Raw genomic sequence first — 19685 nt, forward strand, 5'->3', positions numbered from 1 at the left:
CCCGAAAATCCCGAATACTCCTCACCCCAGCTTCCTGTTTAGGACCCTGGAATACTCTCCTCCCCTGCCCGAGGAAAACACCGTAGCACCTCCACGCTTTTTCAATGGATCAGCTCAAGTCCCGATCCTCTTTTCTGGGAGAGACTGATTCTCGCAATACTTCATCTCCTCCCGGGATAGCCCCCTCCCTTCCCTTCCCGAAGAGAACCCCGGATCACGCTGCCCCCTTTCTCCTGGCAGCGAACCTTACTTGACATGCCTTGGCACATGAGATGGCAACCTGGATACCTTGCTTCCTTCCCCTATGGGATACCAGAACACTTCCTGCCCCTTTGCTGGGATCCTACCCTGAAGTCCGGGGGCTCCGGGCTGGGCACACCTCGCCTTTCCAGCAGGCAGTCCGTCCCAGAGCCCCACTTACCTGGCCTCCCGGACCCCCACCCCCAACGCCCCGGCGGGGAGAAGGCGCGCAGCGGTGCGCTCTCCTCCGCGGATCCGGGAGGTCAGGGGAGGCACCGGGCCGGCAGAGGAGGGGGGAGGGGGTGCGGGGTGCGGGGTGCGGGGAGCCGCTTGGGAGCCAGTGCGCTCCCTCCCGTTCCCCACCTCCCGGCCCGCCTCTCCCTTCTCTCTGCGCTTCTCCCCGCCCCAGCCTAGCCTAGCCCAGCCCAGCCCAGCCCAGCCCAGCCCAGCCCCGCCGGCCCCTCCGCTCCTCCTGCCCCGCTCCGCTCCGCTCGGCCCCAGGGAGCCGCTCAAACTTTTTCTCGGCTCCTCGCTCTCCCTTCGCGCGGCGGCGCCGGCTGCCCAGGGAGGGAACCCCGGAGTCCGGCCCCGCATGGGCGCCGCGCGGTCCCCGGGGGCCTGAGGCTGCCCGGCCGCCCCGCACGCGGCCCATGGCGGCCCGCGCTGCCCCCGCCGCACCTGCGGCCGAGGAGCCGAGCGGCCAGGGCCAGGGTCAGGGCCAGGGCCAGGGCCAGGCCGGTGTCCCCCGCAAGAAGAAGTCCCGGGGCGGCCTGCGCCGCGCCTTCAGCTGGTTGCGGGGCAAGCGGAGAAAGAAGAAGGGGCCGCCAGGCGGGGAGGGCGCCGAGCCGCCCCCCAAGGGCAAGAAGTCCGAGGAAAAGGCCAGGAAGGGCAGAGGCAAGGGCAGAGGTAAGGCAGGCTGGCGCTCCGCTCACCTGAGCTGGGCAGGGCTGGGCAGCGCTGGGCAGAGCTGAGCCGCCGCCGGCGGGCGGGCGGGCGGTGTGGGGGGGGGGGAGAGAGGGAGGCGCCCCGCTCCCGGAGCCGTCGGGCAGTGCCCAGGGAGCGGCGGGGGTGACCTGGCCCGGGGAGCGGGGGGTGCACTCGGAATACTGGGGAGGAAAGGTGGGGCAGAACCCAGGAGCCCCTCTCTGGACTTCCGGGGCACTGCCTCAGCGAAGGGGGGCGGGCCCCCCACTCCGACCCCACCCCCTACTTCTAGGCAGGGGATCTCCAGGTTTGCAGAGCCCATGTAGTCTTGGCTTTGGGGGGGACGAGCTGGGAGGGAGGAGACTCTTTTCCTCCCCCAGACTTCTCCGGGTTCAGGGGACCAGATCCTCTGTTTTGCTCCCTTGGGGCACAGCAAGCAGAATGTGGGGGCTTTGCTGGGTCTCCTGGCAGCTGTACGGACTTTGCTGAGTCAGGGGGTCATAGGAGCCTGGGGCCCAGCTCCCCTGGGCAGCCCCAGGGTAGTGAGGCTTGTCGGGCTCTGTTCTGTTTTGCCCTACCCTGCCCGAACTGGGGCAGTGAGGGAGATTGGCAACCAAGTTTGTCGTGAATCCGAGGTGGCTCCTCTAAGAGGGGAGCTGATCACCAGTCTCCCCAGCTTCCTGACTTGGCCCTGTCCAGGGTGCCTCTTGCTGTGGATGGTGGGGAAGAGGGGGTTCAAGAAAGCCTCTTTCTATTTGTTTTTTGTTCCCTTTCCAGTTTTGTCTTTGTCTTACTCACCACCGTCCTCACAATACAAATATTAGTCATGTCCCAGCTGAGGTTATCAGCTGGACCCCCTTCCCCATTTCCATGACAATTCATTACTTTCATCTTCCTCAACAATGTTAAGTTGGGGTAGGGAAGCATGTACCGAGGGGTAGTGAACTTCCCTGGGGATACACAGCAGGGCTAGGTAGGTATGCTTCTTTGTGGGGGAAGGGGGCTGGGAAGGGAATTTGGCTTTGTGGATTTAATTTGGCAGGCTTCTCCTGGCTCCTGAGATAATAATAACAGTTCCGATTTCTGTAGAGCTTTTAAGGTTAACTGGTGGTTTCCTCATAACAGCCTTGTGAGACAAGGGAGTTCAAGGACTATCCCTTTTACAGATGAGAAAGAGACCCCAGAGAGGTTAAATTAGTTGTCCAAGGTCACAGCTTGTATGTTTCAGAGACAGAACTTGAACTCAAAAGTCCAGCACCCTTTCCACAACAACTTTGAATATAACTCTGAAGTGTCTTTACACCATGCCCTGGTCTTGGGTGGCCCTGCTTGGTTGATTCCCTACCCAGGCCTTTAGATCCTTACCCTATTTCTCCCTGTATCACCTGAGTTGGACCTGTTCCCTCAGCTCCCTCACCCCTCCTACTTCCCCCCCCCAGACCTGGAAGCAAAGGTGGGGAGGTCTCTCAGCTTTTCTTCCAAGCCTGGGAGGAAGTGGGGACCTCTTTAGGCCCCAGGGGCTCCCTGTCCCCCAGCATCTAACCACTATCCTGCCCACAGCAGCCGCCTGCCCATGTTTCAGGAAATGGTGGGTGCTATGTTTACCCACTGGAGTGTCCTTTAATCAGCCCTGGGAGGGAAGGAGGGAGGAGAGAATTAGAAGGAAGAGGTTTGGGGGGGCAGGAAGAAGAGGGCAGGGAAAGGAGAGAAAAAGCTTCTTGTGTGATTGTATCCGGCCTGGCTGTGGTCTTTTTGGATCACTGCCTTGGTTCTGCCTTAGCCTGCCTGAAGACATTCAGCTAGAGCAGCAAGGGACAGGGGCTGGAAGAGAGATTGGTCTCAAAGTATACTGAACTGTACGTACCTCCCCCGCCCCCTTCCCGAGCAGGGTCTGCCCCTAGGTATCTCCTCAGTGCCAAACTATTTGTTGTCACCTCCCCACCCATCCAAAAGGAAATCACAGTACGATGGACTGTGATTAGACCCTGAGAACTGCTTGTCCAGGATGGCAAGTCTTTGGGTACAGTGGTGTTGCTAGGGCATTTGGAGCTGAAAGGGCTTTAGCGATTCTCTAATCCAGCCCCTTCCTTTTGCAAAGCCGAAAACTGCTGTCCAGAGGATAAAGGACTTATCTAGGGTCACATAGGTGTGTATGATGGTTTCTCCTGGCCTGGACATAGTCACGGAATGGACAAATCTGGCAAGGCAGATCACCCTGAGGCTGGGTGATGGGCCAGTTGATATCCTAATGGATATCTCGTTCCTGGCCAGAGCCAGTGCTTTGGTCACCCCCTGCACCTGCTTATGTACCTGAGGTATTTAGGTAGCACTGGATTCCAGCATGCAGGTCAGGTAAGGGCCCTCACCCACGTGTGAGCCTGTCTGCCCCAAGGCTTTCCTGGGCGGGGGTGGAGAGGAGAGTCACTCTTTCCCTCCAGCCTCTCATTATTTGAATTGTTTCCTTCACTCCCATCTAGGCCTACTTCTCCTCCTCTTCTTTTTCTGAAAAGAAACCAAGAAATTGATCTGATTGCTTTAATCCCTGTTGGCAATGCCCAGTGGATAGGGGCGGGTGAGCCTGAGGGAGGGAAGGAGGGAGGGAGGAAGAGAGACGGACAGTGTGTGTGTGTGTGTGTGTGTGTGTGTGTGTGTGTGTGTAGTGGGAATTACATACATACATAGCGGATGGAGGGGGATGGGGTCACATTCCAGTCTGACCTATGACTCATAGAATCATAGGATAGGATTAGGGGCTGGGCCTGTGATTTCATTGGTTCAGGTTCAAGAGAACTCCCAGGAAATGAAAGACCCACTACTAATTCGAGTTAGCACTTCTCTGCAACTTGCCTCAAATATGGAGAAGTTGAGTGACTTGGCCAAGGTCACACAGCCGGCATGCGTCAGATCCAGGACCTGAACCCAGGTCTTCTTGGCTTCAAGGGCAGCTGTTTGACTGCTAACACTACGATGCCTCTCACTGAGTGGTGGATTTATAAAATTTTAGAGATGGAGGGACATGAGAGAGCATCAAGTTTAACCCCCTCATCTTACAAATGGGGAAAGTAAGGCCCAGAGAGGGCAAACTCATGGTGTCAAGAACTTAACTTTAAGCCTTATGATTCTTATTGGTCCTGGGCTCTTTCCCCGTCCATACAATGATGGGTCCCAAAGAGCACGACATTTACTTTTAGAGGCTATCTCATTCCACACCTGCATTTTGTAGGTGGGAAAACTGAGATCCAGAAAACAGCAGTGACCTTGTGCCCAAGGTCACATTACTGGTGAGTAACAGAGCCGAACAGGACTCAGACTTGTGTTTCTTCTAACACACACACACACACACACACACACACACACACACACACACACACACAAACTCATACCCTTTTCCCCCAGCCTAGGGAATTTAGAACTATGGGCAGTCATAGATGACCTTAGAGATCAATTGAGCCCAACTACTTTATTTTATGGAGGGGAAGCAATATACCTAAGGTCACACAGTGCCACGCTCGTCTTCTTTGGCAGAGAAGGGAAGGTGCTCTGATTTTTCTGGTCCCGGGTGGGAGGTCACAATATTCATTATTTAAAGGGGCCTGGAGCTAAGAGGGAGAAGACTAAGAGGGAAATGTTGGATAAAGTGCTGGCCTCCGGAAGTCTGGGAGACCTTGATTCAAATCCTACCACTGGCACTTACAAATTGTATTGTTTTGGGGCACTTCATCTTTCTTAGCCTCAGTTTCTTTTTCTGGAAAATGGGGGTAATAATGCTTTTAGATGGTATTAAGACACAGTGGAAGGTGCTATATTTGGAGTAGGCCTCTGAATTAAAATACTGGTCCCGTCAGTTACAACCTGTATGACCTTGGGCAAATGACTTGACTTCTCTTTATCTCATTTATTTCATCTGTAACAGGAAGGGGCTTTGTTGAGGTTGGGTCAAATCAACAAATATTTATTAAGTGCCTACTAGGTACCTGGAACTGTGCCAAGCACTGGGGCTAGGAAGAAAGACCAAATATAACTTAGGGCTCTCAAGGAACTCAGTCTGAGGAAGAGAGACAACCTGCAAACAAGTTGTTCATTCGTGTCAGACTCTTCCTGACCCTATTTGGGGTTTTCTCAGCAGAGATACTGGAGAGGTCGGCCATTTCCTTCTCCAGCCCATTTTACAGATGAGGAAACTGAGGCAAACAGGGTGAAGTGAATTGCCCCAGGGTCACAGAGCTACAAAGTGTCTGAGGCCATATTTAAACTCAGATCTTTCTGACTCCAAGTCCTATATTCTATCCACTGAATTACCTAGCAAAAAAAAAAAAGATAATAGAAAGGATAAATTGTAGATAATCTGGGCCAGGGAAGAGAAGGCAAGGTGCTAGGATTAATGGGGGACTAGGAAAGGCTTCTTCTTTGTGTTTTTTTTTAAGTGAGGCAATTGGGGTTAAGTGACTTGCCCAGGGTCACACAGCTAGTAAGTGTTAAGTGTCTGAGGCTGGATTTGAACTCAGGTCCTCCAGAATCCAGGGCCAGTGCTCTATCCACTGTGCCACCTAGCTGCCCCAGGAAAGGCTTCTTATAAGAAGTGGGATTCTAGTTAAGACTTCAAGGAAGACAGGAAACAGATGAGAAGGGAGAGAATTCCAGGCATGGGGACAGCCAGTGAAAATGCCTGCAGTGTCTTGTGCTAGGAGCAGCCAGGAAACCAGTACAGCTGGGTTGTCGTGGGTGTGGAGGAGAATAAGGTGTAAGAAGGGAGGAGGGGGGGCAGCTAGGTGGTACACATACTAGCTGTGTGACCTTGAGCAAGTCACTTAACCCTCATTGCCCCACCAAAAAAAAAAAAGAAAAAAAAGAAAAAAAAAGAAAGGAGGAGGGGGCCAGGTTATGCCAAGCAGAGAGTTTCCTATTGGTTTCTGGAGGTGATAGGGAGCCACTGCCGGTTATTGAATAGGGGTGGACTGATGTGGTCAGCTGTGCTTCAGGAAGATCAGTTTGACCACTTAGTGCAGGATAGACTAGAATAGGGAGAAAATGGAGACAGGGAAGGAGCTCAATGGTTCTTAAATCTATGGTCCCGCCCAGAATATGTACTTCACAGGACAGCTGTGAGGATCAGATGAAATATCTTTGAAAACAACTTTTGGGAGGAAACTTTGCAGAAATGTCAGATATTATGCGTTAGGCACCGTTCCACCAGGGAATAACAGGGTGACCTTGGGAAAGTCACTGATCATCTTTGGGGCTCATTTTCTCCATCAATAAATGAGGCATGACCTCTAAGCTACTTTGATGAAAGTACTAGGAGGCTCTCCTCATGCTGCTGCCCTCCTGCCAGGGAGGCCTTGGAAGGGTCTTTCCATTCTGGGAGGTTTCTGGATGGTTCTTTGCTAGGACAGAGATAAGGACTGGACCTATGATTTCATTGATTTAGGGAACTCCCTCTGCTAATGCAGATATATACCTTCTCTGCAATTTAGAGTCCTAGAGAATTGAGGAGAGAACACAGGTTAAGTGACTTGTCCAGGGTCACACAGACAATGGGTTAAAGACTAGAACTTGAACTCAGGTCTTTCTGGCTCTCTATCCACTATACTATGGTTCCTCTTGGTTTAATGAAGCAATTGAAATGAAAAGAAGTGAATAAAAATGGAAAGTAACATGCTATAGAAATGTCAGAGATAAGGAAGCCTTCTCCAGGTAGTCTTTCTGAATCCCAAAATACAGTACCTGCCCTCCAAGACTATTTCCACTATATTCTGCCAGGATCTTGTTTGTCCTATGGCATTATTTGGAGGTTTTCCCCTAGGATCTTGTTTGTAAGCAGCTGTTTGCATATTCTCTCCCCTCCCCCCACTTTATTTGTATCCTCAGGGCTTAGCTCTGTATCTGGCACATAGTAGGTTCTTAATTAATACTTGACTGACATATAACAATAGCAGAATCAACAATAATAAATGTGGGCAGCTAGGTGGTGCAGTGGATAAAGCACCAGCCCTGGATTCAGGAAGACCTGAGTTCAAATCTGGCCTCATTGCCCTGCAAAAAAAAAAACCCCAACAAAAACCAAAACCCAAAACAATAATAATCAATCTTTACATAGTACTTTAAGGTTTTATAAACACATCACTGACATTATTTCATATGAGGTTAAGTCCTCAACTTCTAGCACAGTGATTGGCACACAGTAGGTGCTTAGTAGGTGTTTATTGAATTGAATGTTGCAGGGAAGGGACCTGCCCAGGGTCAATCAGCTAACAAGTATCCGAAGGGGGGTTTGGACCTTAGTAAATTTGCTGCCAACCCTATTGATTTTCCCACTGTACCCTTTGAACAATCACAATTCAGGCTTTCTCAGAGTATAGTATAATCATCTGTTTCTGAGATAGAAATCTCTTGGCACACCCAGAATTAGGATTCATTATCATTATTAAACCAGGAGACTTGGTCTAGTGAGAGAACCTTAGCCTTGGGGGTTAGAAGATAAGGGCTCAAGTCCTAGTTCTGCCACCTCTAGCTGAGTGATCTTTGGCTTCATTGCCTTTTAGGCCTCAGTTTCCCAATCTGTATTTTTTTTTTTATTTGATAGATTGGGGTCTGATGCTTTCCCTGCTTGTTTTTATATCCTGGGATAATTATTGTGGTTGTGATTTGTCACTGTAAAATACTGAAGAAATTCAGTGTGTAGAGAGTTAGGACCTGGAGTTAGCACACATGGACTTTAATCCTGGCTGTGTGCCTACTATCTGTGTGACTCGTGGAGCCTCAATTTCCTAACCTATAAAATGAATGGGTAGGATGATTTTTAAAAGGCCGTTCTAATTCTTCTTCTTTTTTTTTTTTTTGGTGAGGCAATTGGGGTTAAGTGACTTGCCCAGGGTCACACAGCTAGTAAGTGTTGTGTCTGAGGCCGGATTTGAACTCAGGTCCTCCTGAATTCCAAGGCCGGTGCCCTATCTAGCTGCCCTGGCCCTTCTAATTCTAAATACTGTAGGTCAGTTATCCTTTGAGGGCACTGGCTATGTAGCGAGCATCCTGAGGGGATCTCCTAGCTAGATAGGAGGAGACATATTTAATCTGTGTATAAAGCCAGAGGCAAAGAGAGAGAACTAGACCTTGTGATGAATTCCAGTTGTGTATGGGATGGAGGTGGTTGGGATGAAAAGTAGGACTAGAGTCAGATGGCTGAGTCTGAGAGAAGGCTTCCCAGGGCATTTGAGACTTGTGTTTGGGTGAGGGGAGGAGCCTAACTCACCTGTTTTCTTTAGCCATGGAGACTGCATGACTGGGGAACTCCTGGCCTGAGCCCATTCTAGAGAGCTCCCCATCCTGTGGTGGCCAATGCCCTTCCCCTTGACCCCCCAGACCCTTAACTCCTGACTGAAGATATTGTCTCTCGGGTCCAAGGGTTCAGTCCCTTGAACTCTGGAATTCCTGGTCTCTTTTCCACTGGAATGAGAGATAGGCTTTAAGCTTAAAGGGCAGAGGGACCAGGAAGAATGCAGAGAGATGGGAAGGACCCTTGACATCGAGTAGGGTTTTTGTTGAAGTTCTGACCTTTACTAGCTGAGTGGCTGTATCCAAGTCACTTAACTCCCCATAGCCTCAATTTCCTTCTCTGTAAACCAGGGATACTACTCCCATTCCCTGACTCATTGGAGGTATTTTGAGGAAAACCAAAATTCATGGGGCATAGATCTAGAGGGAGGAAAGACCTGAGAAGTTCTCTGGCCTAAGTCCCTCATTTTACAGATGAGGAAACTGAGGATCAGGGAGTCTGAGTGACATGTTCAAGGTCACATTAGAGACAGGATTTGAAAGCAGGATCTTGGATTCCAGAGTCACCGCTTTCTCTGTTGTGCTCCACTGCCTCCCCCCTTTGTAATCCTTGACATAGTATTGAAGAGCTTTTATTAGTATTATGGTTTCCCCTAGTCTTGAGCATGAGAGAAGGGGGAGAGGGAGGACACTGTGTAAGGAACAAAGAGAAATGTGTTTGCTTGCTCTGTGGCTGAGCCCTGGGCCCACGGCTTTGGAGCCCTGGGCCTATGCCCATTCAAACATTTGTTGAGCTCTTGCTGTGTGCCAGACCCTTTGGCATCATGGGGGAGACTAAGAAGAGGAAGGCTTAGCCCTTGCCCGCAGGGAGCACTCAATCTAGTTGGGGAGGGAGGAATCTCCTAGACACAGATAAACAGAATATATATAAACTTGAAGAGGGGGCAGCTAGATGGTGCAGTGGTAAAGCACCGGCCCTGGATTCAGGAGTACCTGAGTTCAAATCCGGCCTCAGACACTTGACATTTACTAGCTGTGTGACCCTGGGCAAGTACTTAACCCTCATTGCCCTGCAAGAAACAAAACAAAAACAAAAACTTGAAGAGGGCATCGGAAGAGTGTAAAGGGCCATGAGATCAGAACAAGGTGGGGTGGCTCCCCTAAAAGAAGGAATCTGGAACCTGTATGTGTGTGTGTTCCTGCACTGCATGTTTGTGGAGGGCATGGGGGTGGGTGGGTGGGTCGGGGTTAATCCAGCTGGGGAGATCCTGGTGGGCAGTTGTTGCCCTGAAATGAAGTCAAGTTTAAGTTAAGTCACAGGTACAGAAAATGAGGAAGGGGGGGGAATGTTGCTCACATTGCAGGGCGGGGGGGGGGGGAATGAGGTATAATGGAACGACTGCTTTGAATGGTGTAGGTTTGTGTTCTATTCTGCCTTCTGATACCTTATTAGGTACATGGCCTTGGGGCCAATTCACAACCTCCCTGTGCCTCAGTTTCCCTATCTGAAAACAAAGGGGTTGGATCAGATGTTTCAACAAGGTTTCTTCTAGCTCTTAATTTTCTCTGAGTCCCTGCTCTGGGATTTGGGGAAAGGAAGCTTTTCATGGTTTTGGAACATGAGGGAGAAGGCAATTATCGTTACTAGTGGGAAGCAAAACTCCAGGATGTGGGTAGGGGATATCGGGGACCTGCCCTAGAATGGGGACGGTAGGGGAGGGTAAGGAGATGGAGGGGAGAGGACAATTACTGCTTCGATGTGTGGGGTGGAAGACTTGTGTGTGGAAAGTGGCAGACTTGGGCATCTCTGGCTTCTCTATTACTAGAAAAATCAAGACAACAAGCATTTATCCAATATTTACATGCCATATACTGTGCTAAGATACAGATCAAAGCAAAAAGAAAGCCAGTGCCTGCCCTCAAGGTGATTACATTCTCATAAAAGTATTTTATTTGTTTCTAGTTACATGTAGAGATAGTTTTCAACATTTGTTTTTATGAGATTTCTAGTTGCAATTCTTTTTTCCCTCCCCAAGACAGCAAGCAATCTGATCCAGGTTATATGAGGGGATTACATTCTAATGGGGGAAGACTTCACACCAAAGGGAGCTAACTCATGGTCTCTTCCTGAGAAGATGCTGTAGTAAGGGAGGAGAAGAGTAGGGACCAGGGATTGGGGCTGCACCCCTTTGATTTGGGTAAAGGATGGTGGTGGGAGCTGATCATGGCAGGCAGTGAAGGTTGGCATCTGTTGCCTTGGGTCCTCAACTCTTCCCTGGGCCTGAGATGATGGCACCCACTGGCCAAACCAGTGCCTTATTGGACTGACCACCTATTATAGGAGGGTGGGAGGGGATACCCAGGCAGTGTCAGACTTCTTGTGCATACCTGGACTAGGTCAAGGGAGAGAGCCTCCCTAGAGGGCCCCCCATCCCAATGCAAAGCCATCTCAGCTGCTCTGGTCACATGCTGAGTAAACCCCATGTGAAGGAGCATTGTACCCCTTGGGGGTGGAGTGCAGAGATGGGAAATGCTGCAATTACCCACATGGTATCTTGGCTGTGGTGGATGCCTGCCTGGGACAGGGGAGGCCAGCACTCTGATTGGAGAAGGATGAGAATCCTAATTCATCCCTTGCCAAATTGCCTGTCTCGCTCTGTGAACACACAGAGACCCCACTTTGTAGAACAGATCGACTCCTGAAAAGCTTTTGAATCCCGACCTCAGAGGTAAGCTCAACCAAAGCCTATCAGAATTCCCAGCATCCCATCCGTCCACAGTCACCCAGCCTCTGCTTACGCACAGTCAGTTCAGTGCAATGATGAGAATGCTGGATTTTGGAGGCAGAGGACCTCCCTGGGTTCCAGTCCCCTGCCCTGTTCCTTGGGTGACCTTGGGCAAGGTTTCAGCTTCCTTATCTGTAAAATGTGCAGGTTGGGCTAGGTGAGCTCTAAGGTCCCTTCCCGTCAGTTCTGAAGGTTGATTCTTATCTCAGCTTATGCCACCCTGCTTCAACCCTTTGGGTTCCTCTCATTTTGTGTATTAGCTTTATTTCTGTAGATGGAAGAATTTTGAAAAATGAGCTGTCTGTCAATCAGTGGATTTGTGCTCAGTGCTTCCTTTGTGCCCAGCCCTGCCCTGGGCAGGAGGGGGAAGAGGATCAAGACACTCACTACCTCTGCCCCTTGTGAAGTTTATATGTTCTGGGAATTTCTTGGGGCCCAACCGTGTCTCTCTCTCTCTCTCTCTCTCTCTCTCTCTCTCTCTCTCTCTCTCTCTCTCACACACACACACACACACACACACACACACACACACACACACACACACACACACACACACACACACACACGCAGAGGTAGTACAAGAGAGGGCTGACCATTGAAGTTGAGGAGGAGAAAAGTCTGTGTTTTGGGATACTTAAAGTGGAGCCCACTAACACCCCTAGAGTCAGTCAATAAGCATTTGCTAAGTGCCCACCGTGTGCCATTGGCTGGGGATACAAAAGAGGCAGAAGATTAGTCCCTGCCCTCCAGGAGCTTACAGTCTAATGGAATAAAAGGTCTTTAGGCATTTTAGTGTCTTCCAGGTTCTCAGCCTGAGTAGGTGGCACCCACCACCTCTACTCCACCAGGATCTCCAAGCATCTTTAGATCAGTCCTCTTTTCTTGAGATAGATTAACTTGAGTATCTTCTTTCTCACTGCTGTTGACCCTTTCCTCCTCCCCACTCCACTTCCTAGCTCTCTAGCAACCTGTTCACATAGGAAAACCGAGGTAGCACTCCCTTCTAGGGCTCTCATTGAGGTGCCAGAGGATCCTAAGATTTCGAGTTGGAAAAAAAATCTTAGAGATCATTTAGCTCATCTGCCATATTACAGATAGGGAAACTGAGGCTCACAGAGGGGAAGGAACTTGCCCAAAGTCACATGAGTAGTAATTATCAGAAGCTATTGATTTCTGATTCCAGATCCATTGCAGAGTGGGGGAGGGTGCTGAGAGGAGCTTTGAAGCAAGCTGAGGCCGGAGCCAGTCTGTGGGTAGAGAAACCGGCTCCCTGGTCAGGCAAATCAACGTTTTTAATGGCAAGACTGCTAATCTCAGTCAGAAGACCCATGGTGGAATCCTAGCTCTTCTCCTTCACACCCCTGCATCTTTCCAGGCCTCAGTATTTATTTCTGTTTGTAACACAAGGGTCAGACTTGCTTGCTGAGCATAGAAACTGAACGTTAGGGCTGATCAGAGACCTTAGAGATCATCTAACACCACTCCCAATGCAAGGGAAGGGACACTGGGATTTAGAGTCGGGACCTGTGTTCAAATCCCAGGTCTGCCACTTACTACCTGTAAGGTCTCTGCCAGCGCTAAATCTGATTTATGAATTCCTGCGAGGGAGGGAGTGAGTGCACGTTCTCGCCATTTTACAGATGAGTAAACCAAGGATCTGCACCCCACCGATCTCTCATTTCCCCCACCAGGTAGAACGGTGCTCGTTCCGGGGCTCTGCCCCGGCAGGGACCGTCGCCGCCTCCTCCTCCCAGGAGCCTCCAGGCTTGCCAGGCTTTGGGAGGAGGGCCGGAGGTAGGCGTCCCAGGAGGGGCGGGGGAGAGCCCGCATACAGGAACGCGCTCCGCCCCTCGCCTCCCCTCCGCGGTCCCGCCCCTCCCGGGCGTGCCCATTGGCTGCAGGGACGGTGGCGGCCGGAGCTGCCGGAGCGCGCGGGGGCCCGAGCGCGCGCCAGCCCCACGCCATGTAGCGCGCGCCCCCTCCCCCGCCCACTCCCATCCCCATCCCCGCCCCCGCCCCCCAGGGACCCTGCGCGCCATGGGGAACTCCCACCACAAGAGGAAGCCCCCCAGCAGCCGGACCCGCAGCTTCTGGCATTTCGGGCGCCGCCGGGGGAGGCAGGGAACAGGTAGGCGGGGGCGGGGAGGGGAGGGGGAGGGGAGGGGGCCAGGGGCAGCCCTGCGCGGCCCGAGCTAGGGGGGATTTGTGGGGCCGTGTGTCCAGTGCCTTGGTCCCCCCCTCCTCCCCCGGGCCGTGTACACGGGGACCCAGCTGCATGCTTAGACATGCACCTTCACACATGCACACAGGGACTCGGTTACATGCGAGGGACACATGATTGCGCCTGTAGGCTACATCTGCACACACTTACATACCCTTTGAGAAACAGTTACACAAACGGGGCAGCGATACATGCTTACACAGGAGTGTGTGCATATTGACACACAGTTACACAATATGCTTGTAACTGCTCCCATGGATGTCCATCCACACAGTCACAGAAGCCGGGCAGCAGGTACATGTTTACACATATATGTGCACACATGGACACTGTCACAAGTCACACATGCATGGCACATACTGACACAGTTACACAGACAGGACGGAGGACATGCTTATTCTTTACGTCTTGTGTAATTGTGTCCATCTACATCTGGGCATATAATTATAGAAGATTTGGCTACACATTTACACACGGGCACAGTTACACATGGCATGTATGCATGCTTGCATAGGGATGTATCTGAATGAGCACACTGGTATACAGATGTCCACAATCACTCTGGTTATGGTAATACAGGCACCTGCATAGATTTGCAGCTGTGGGTGCAAAGTATGTGTCTACATGCTTATCTAGGCATGAATTCCCTTCAGCAATCATTAATCTCCCACTGTGTGCAGAACACTGATTCACAATTGCATGTACTCACACTTACACACACCAGCACAGCCAGACAGTCACACAGACTCACATTGTCATGTGCAGACATTGAGTTATATACAGACACAGTCTTATACTGTTTTACATAGTGGCTGACATACACTCATACTTGTTCTTCTGTCCCACTCTGCAGACCCCAGAGGGCAGAAAGTTGACTGGAGGGAGGGAGAGACAAAAGGAGGGAGCTGGAGGCAGAAGGTTGGAGGCACAGGGCTGGCTCCATCTGACCACATCAGCCATCTGACTGGTTCTCTGGGGCACCCTCCCCCCACCGCCAAGGGTCTAGGCCCCTCCCTCATCTATCCCCCCCCTTTTCAATTCAGTCACCCAGCTGGAACAGCCTGGGCCCCAGTCTGTGTTGGGATCTGCCTGCAAGGTTGTATTTCAACCCCCAGGGTGGGGGAGGGTCCCCTGAGGCTGGGCAACAGGATTCCTGGCTTCCCCCTCTAGTTCCCTCAGTGCTGGGAGAACTGTAACATGAACTGGGATTGATATGTGTGTGTGTGGGAGAGGACATCAGAGAGATAGATAGGGGGAGGAGGCTCAGCCTCACCCTCTCCTCACATTCCCCTCCCACAGGGGAGCTGCCTGCTCATGGGCAGGGAACCTGATGGGAAGGATTGTGGGTGAGGGACCGGGGGAAGCTGTTCCCCATTTTCCCTAGTCCTTTGGGACTTTGGAATTAATTAATGAACTGTTTACATTTGTAGAAACCATCAAGTTCCAACCCCCTTGGTTTACAGATATAGAAACTGAGGCCTGCAGCTGGAAAGGGACTTCCCCCAGGTCCTTTGGTCCAATTTGGGCACAGGGAATGTGGTTTTCTGTACTTTCCTTGGAGAGAGAATGGGTACTTCCTAGAGATGGGGTACCAGATTGTAGTAGTCCTGGGTAAGTCCCTCTTCCTCTCTGTGCCTCAGTTTTGGCATCTCTACAATGAGCAGGAGGGCATTGGGCTAGATAACTACTGAGGTAAAAACTGCCATTTCTCTGTGGGATGTATCCCCCGTCAGGACCGACTGGGTGTCTTCCTACCCAACACTTTACCCTGGGAGGCCTTGGCTAAGAGGATCCTTGGATTCTGGTCACTTCTGCCCAACATCCTCCTCACCTTCCTAACTGAGAAATCCAGTCAGTTCCCCATCCTTCTCTTTTCCTCTTCTTCTAGAGCCAGGCAGGAAAGAGGAATATAGCATGGAGAATGGCGGCTCTTCTCTCCTGTGTTTTATGATCCTGCTGACCCGGATGGGATAAGTGCTCAGAGATCCCTCACTGCTGATGAACTTTTGTGTTTTCCCTGGGGTTGGCTGAAGGGTATCAGACAAGAAAACAGTCTTTATCTTCAAGTTACTGACAGTTTAGTTGAAGAGACAAGACAAGACGTGGGGGGAGATATCTTGTTTCCAGACAATGTATTAAGGTGATAGGCAAAAGTGGCACTTTACTATCCAAGCCTTAGACATGTGTGGGGAGGAATTCAGAAAGGTTAACAAGGGGAGGCTTTATAGAGAAGATGAGTCTTGAGTTGGGCACTGAAGGAAGCGTGGGCCTTCATTTGTCATAGATAAGCATGCATGATACACTGCAGAGAGGATGGGGCTGGAGTGAGATGACCGGTGTTCGAATGCTGATTCTTATGCTCACCACCGGTCTTAGCCTTGGCAATTTTTTCCTACTCAGAACATCAATTTCCACATCTGTTAAGCAAGGGGGTTGGAATACATGATCCCCAAAGTGCTTTGAGCTCAAAGTCCCATTATCCTTTGGGAAAAGGGGAGGGGGCATTCCAGGTGAGAAGAGAAGCCTGAATAAAGTACAGGGAATGAACCTAATATGATGAAGGAGGGGGATGACAAGGAAATTGGTCTGCTTGGAGCTGAGGATGCTTTTTGTTTTTGTTTTGTTTTTTGGAGCTGAGGATGCTTTTAAGGGAGAATGGGATTAGGTAGAGTCAGTTGAGGATGCCCTGTAGTGTGGGATTGGGTTGAAGAATTTGGACCTGATTTATTCAGGCAATGGGGAGTCATGATAATTTTTTTTGTTTGCTTTTTTTAATGAGGCAGTTGGGGTTAAGTGACTTGCCCAGGGTCACACAGCTAGTAAGTGTTAAGTGTCTGAGGCCGGATTTGAACTCAGGTCCTCCTGACTCCAGGGCCGGTGCTCTATCCACTGCGCCACCTAGCTGCCCCCATGATAATTTTTTTTAAGTTTTGTTTGTTTTTAGTAAGGGAATGTTGGATCTGAACTGATTTGTGTGTGTGTGGGGGAGGCAATGAGGGTTAAGTGACTTGCTTACTTAACACAGCTAGTAAGTGTCAAGTGTCTAAGGGCAGATTTGAACTCAGGTCCTCCTGAATCCAGGGCCGGTGTCTTATCCACTTCAACACCTAGCTGCCCCTGAACTGATTTTTTTAATGGATGATCGCTTGATTGTGCACGATGGAAAGGGAGAGACAGGACACTGGGAGACCTGTTAGAAGACTATGAAAAATAGACTTGACATGCATAAAGTCAAATAATATCTGTGTGCTATAAGAAGACTGAGGCTGATTCAGTCGGATGGGATTTCCTTTTGGAGTCGGATCGGATGACCTCTTCTAACTCCAAATGTACGCATCTACGGCCACCCCTTGTTCAGAAACAAGGTCTAGAGCTGGTAGGACTATTATAAGAGGTGGTGGGGACTTAGGGATAGGGTAGAGACCATGGGATTGGAAAGGAGAGATATTGTAGAGGAGAAATTAACCAGAAAAAGGGAAGAGATGACATGGTATGGTGAGAAAAAAGCCAACGGATTTCCAGGCAGATCATCTGGGTTTGAAGCTGGGCTCTGCCACTCGTATGATCTTTGGTAAGACACTGAAATCTCCCTGTGCCTCAGTTTCCTTTTCTGAAAAATGATGGGGTTGGACCAGATGGCTTCTGAAGTCCTTTCCGGCTCTGAATCTGTGATCTTCTGTTTAGATGATGGGAATGAGGGAGAGGAATTGAGGTGATTCCCAGTCCCTTTGGAGGACGGTAGTACCTTTGATAGAAATGCCAAAGTCATAAGCAGGTTTAGGGGGAAATGAGGAAGCCAAGAGCTAAATTGGAGGCCCTGGGAGCGTATGCACATGGGGGATGTCCTGGAGGTTGCTAGAGGTATGGTCTTAGATTTCGGGGCATATCCCGTACACCAGAGAGTTGATAGTTTGAAGACTTGGCTAAGAACTAGCAGTTTGTCCTGGGAGATAGTAGATGGAGAGAGAAGAGGGCCGAATGCTCAGTGGTGAGCAGTGCCCACAGTTGGAGTTTGGTATGAAGTCAGGAGTTTGGGAGCCAAGGGGGGGTGGGGGTGGGGAGGGCTGGGAGTGGGAGAATTTCCGGAAAGAGGGATGATCGACAGTCATGTGATTGGTTGTAAATTCCCTCGAAGGCAGGAGCAGTGCCCCTAACATAACTCCTTTCTGTAGGTTTAAAGAGCTGTGTCATTCTCTTTTTAAACAAGAGACAACCTTGTGAGGTAGATATTTGTCACCTCATTTTATACTCTCAGAGGTTGAGGGACTTGATACAAGTCTCCTGATTCCAGGTTCTCTTCCTATACCATTCGGCTTCATTTAATAGACTCTCATTGAAACAGGTCCTTCTTTACATAATAGGTGCTTAATGAATATATTAATTTGAATTCAATCTCTTGAGCCTCAGTCTCCCTGACAGAGTGAGGGGAAAGGCTGGACTAATGCGATCTACAGTTCTAAATTCTATGGATGTGGGGGGGTCATATCCCACTGCAGAAATGTATAGCTGTGTGATCCTGGGTGAATCACTTAACTCATTTGGGCCTCAGTTTCCTCATTTGTAAAGTGAGAGGGTTGGACTTAATGACCTTTGAAATTGAAAAGTGCAGGGAGGCCAACCTAGATTTAACCTCCAAGACATCCCAGGAGGTCTTCTAGACTAGCTCTGCTCCCTCCTCCCTGGGCCACTGGGTCAGGAGTCAAGGTAGAAAGGTAGAGAGGGGCAGCTGTGTGTGTGGGAGCCTAGGCAGGTGTCTCAGTGGGGGAGAGATGGGATGGGATCTCCTTATGTTTGTTCTCAGCTCCATGGAAACACTGCTCAAACTGTAGCTTAGGAATTTGCATTTGGACAGGTCTGGGTGGGGACTGAAGGGAAGGGAAAGGCTGTGATCCCCTGCCCCCGCCTCCCCCTTTCCGTGTGTGTATATGCTTCCGTGTGTGTATATGTCTGTGTTGGGGGTAGGGAGAGGGAGGCTATGCCAGGACATTGGGGAGGAAGTCAAAGGTCCAGCCCCTACTTGGAGCTGGGAATTCTGTCCCCCGGGAGGAGGTGGACTGGGGAGCACTGGAGGAAGTAATGTATGTTGTTGGTCAGGTGCAGGCTGTGCTGCCCCCGGGCCTTCCCTTCAGTGGAGCCTGCTTTAGGGTGGCTAATATTCTTAGCACATCTTGCCAATCACACAGGTGTAAAGCCTCCTTAACACTTCCTGGTTCCTTTGGGTAGGAAAAAATTCATCATGTCTTTGCATCCTTCCCCCATGGGAGATAGGATGGGGAGGGCAACACCTTAATAGCTCCTATCTAGCAATAAAGAACTTTGAAAGGGTTTTACTGGTGTCCTTAAAAAAAAAAAAAGACTGTCACTTCCCAATGACTCCCTGCACACCACCATCCTCTGCCCTGCCCCACACCCCAAAATAGGCCCATCTCATAACAAAAGTACAAGTAAACAAAACAAATTAGCACACTGACGACATGTGCATGCCTCATTTTGTACCTATAGTCTATCCCCCAATGGAAGGCAGGCATTCCAATGAAGTGACTTATCTAAGGTCATCCATCTAGTAAGCAATGCAGCTGGGGCTCAGATTCTCCTGTTCTGTTTTGGCTTTAGCCCTTGGCTTGGAAACAGTGGTGGCTGCTGCCTGCGTGTTTTGTGCTCCTGATTCTTCCTCTCTTCCCTCCCCCCAACCCCAGCTCCCCTCAATCCTACCACTGCTTGGCTCCAAATCCAGTGTTCTTATTTACCACAATAAATCATCACGCCCTTCTTTTGGTCATCCTACTGGGGGGTGAAACCCAGAGAGGGAGAGGAGCACAGTGGTTGGAGGTACAGCCCTGGCTCGCATAATAGGACCTGCCCAGGGAACCTATTTGGGCTTTGGGATTTTGGTGGGGAATAGCCTGTGGGGCTGCTACCTGTTTAGTTTTGTTTCTTCATTCCTTGTCCCTCCTCCCCCTTGGATCCTTGGAGATTCCTTCTTTTGCCTTCCCTAAGCTCCTGAGTAAGCATCCAGTTTTTTCTGGCCCCTGGTCCATGTGGCAAGCATTTATTAAGCGCTTTTTAAGTGCCAGGGCACTGTGCGGAATCCCAGCCTCATCCTCATTCCCAGTGGACTTGAGGATGGCTGATGGGATTAGGTATCGACCTAAGTTAGGATGGACTGGAGAAAGACAGAGGTTCTCATAGGATTTTGAGCTGCAAGGAACCCTAGAAATGGATCAAACAATCAACAAGCATTA

General features: G+C 50.4%; 1 protein-coding gene across 3 annotated transcripts in view; it reads left to right on the forward strand.

Moving 5' to 3' along the window:
• Positions 1 to 797: 797 nt before the first annotated feature.
• The window catches only part of KIAA1522 (KIAA1522 ortholog), a 42553-nt gene continuing 23665 nt past the window's right edge, over positions 798 to 19685 (forward strand). The window contains exon 1 of one of the 3 annotated variants that reach the window (XM_043995560.1): positions 798 to 1146. In XM_043995560.1, coding sequence (XP_043851495.1) covers positions 891 to 1146 — 256 coding nt within the window. In that variant the 5' untranslated portion in view covers positions 798 to 890. Of the gene's footprint in view, positions 1147 to 13227; positions 13351 to 15459; positions 15584 to 19685 lie in introns of those variants that run through there. The other 2 variants (XM_043995563.1, XM_043995565.1) reach the window with 2 other exon arrangements.

Source organism: Dromiciops gliroides, chromosome 3 (assembly GCF_019393635.1).
Source record: "Dromiciops gliroides isolate mDroGli1 chromosome 3, mDroGli1.pri, whole genome shotgun sequence".
Classification (NCBI taxonomy): Eukaryota; Metazoa; Chordata; class Mammalia; order Microbiotheria; family Microbiotheriidae; genus Dromiciops; species Dromiciops gliroides.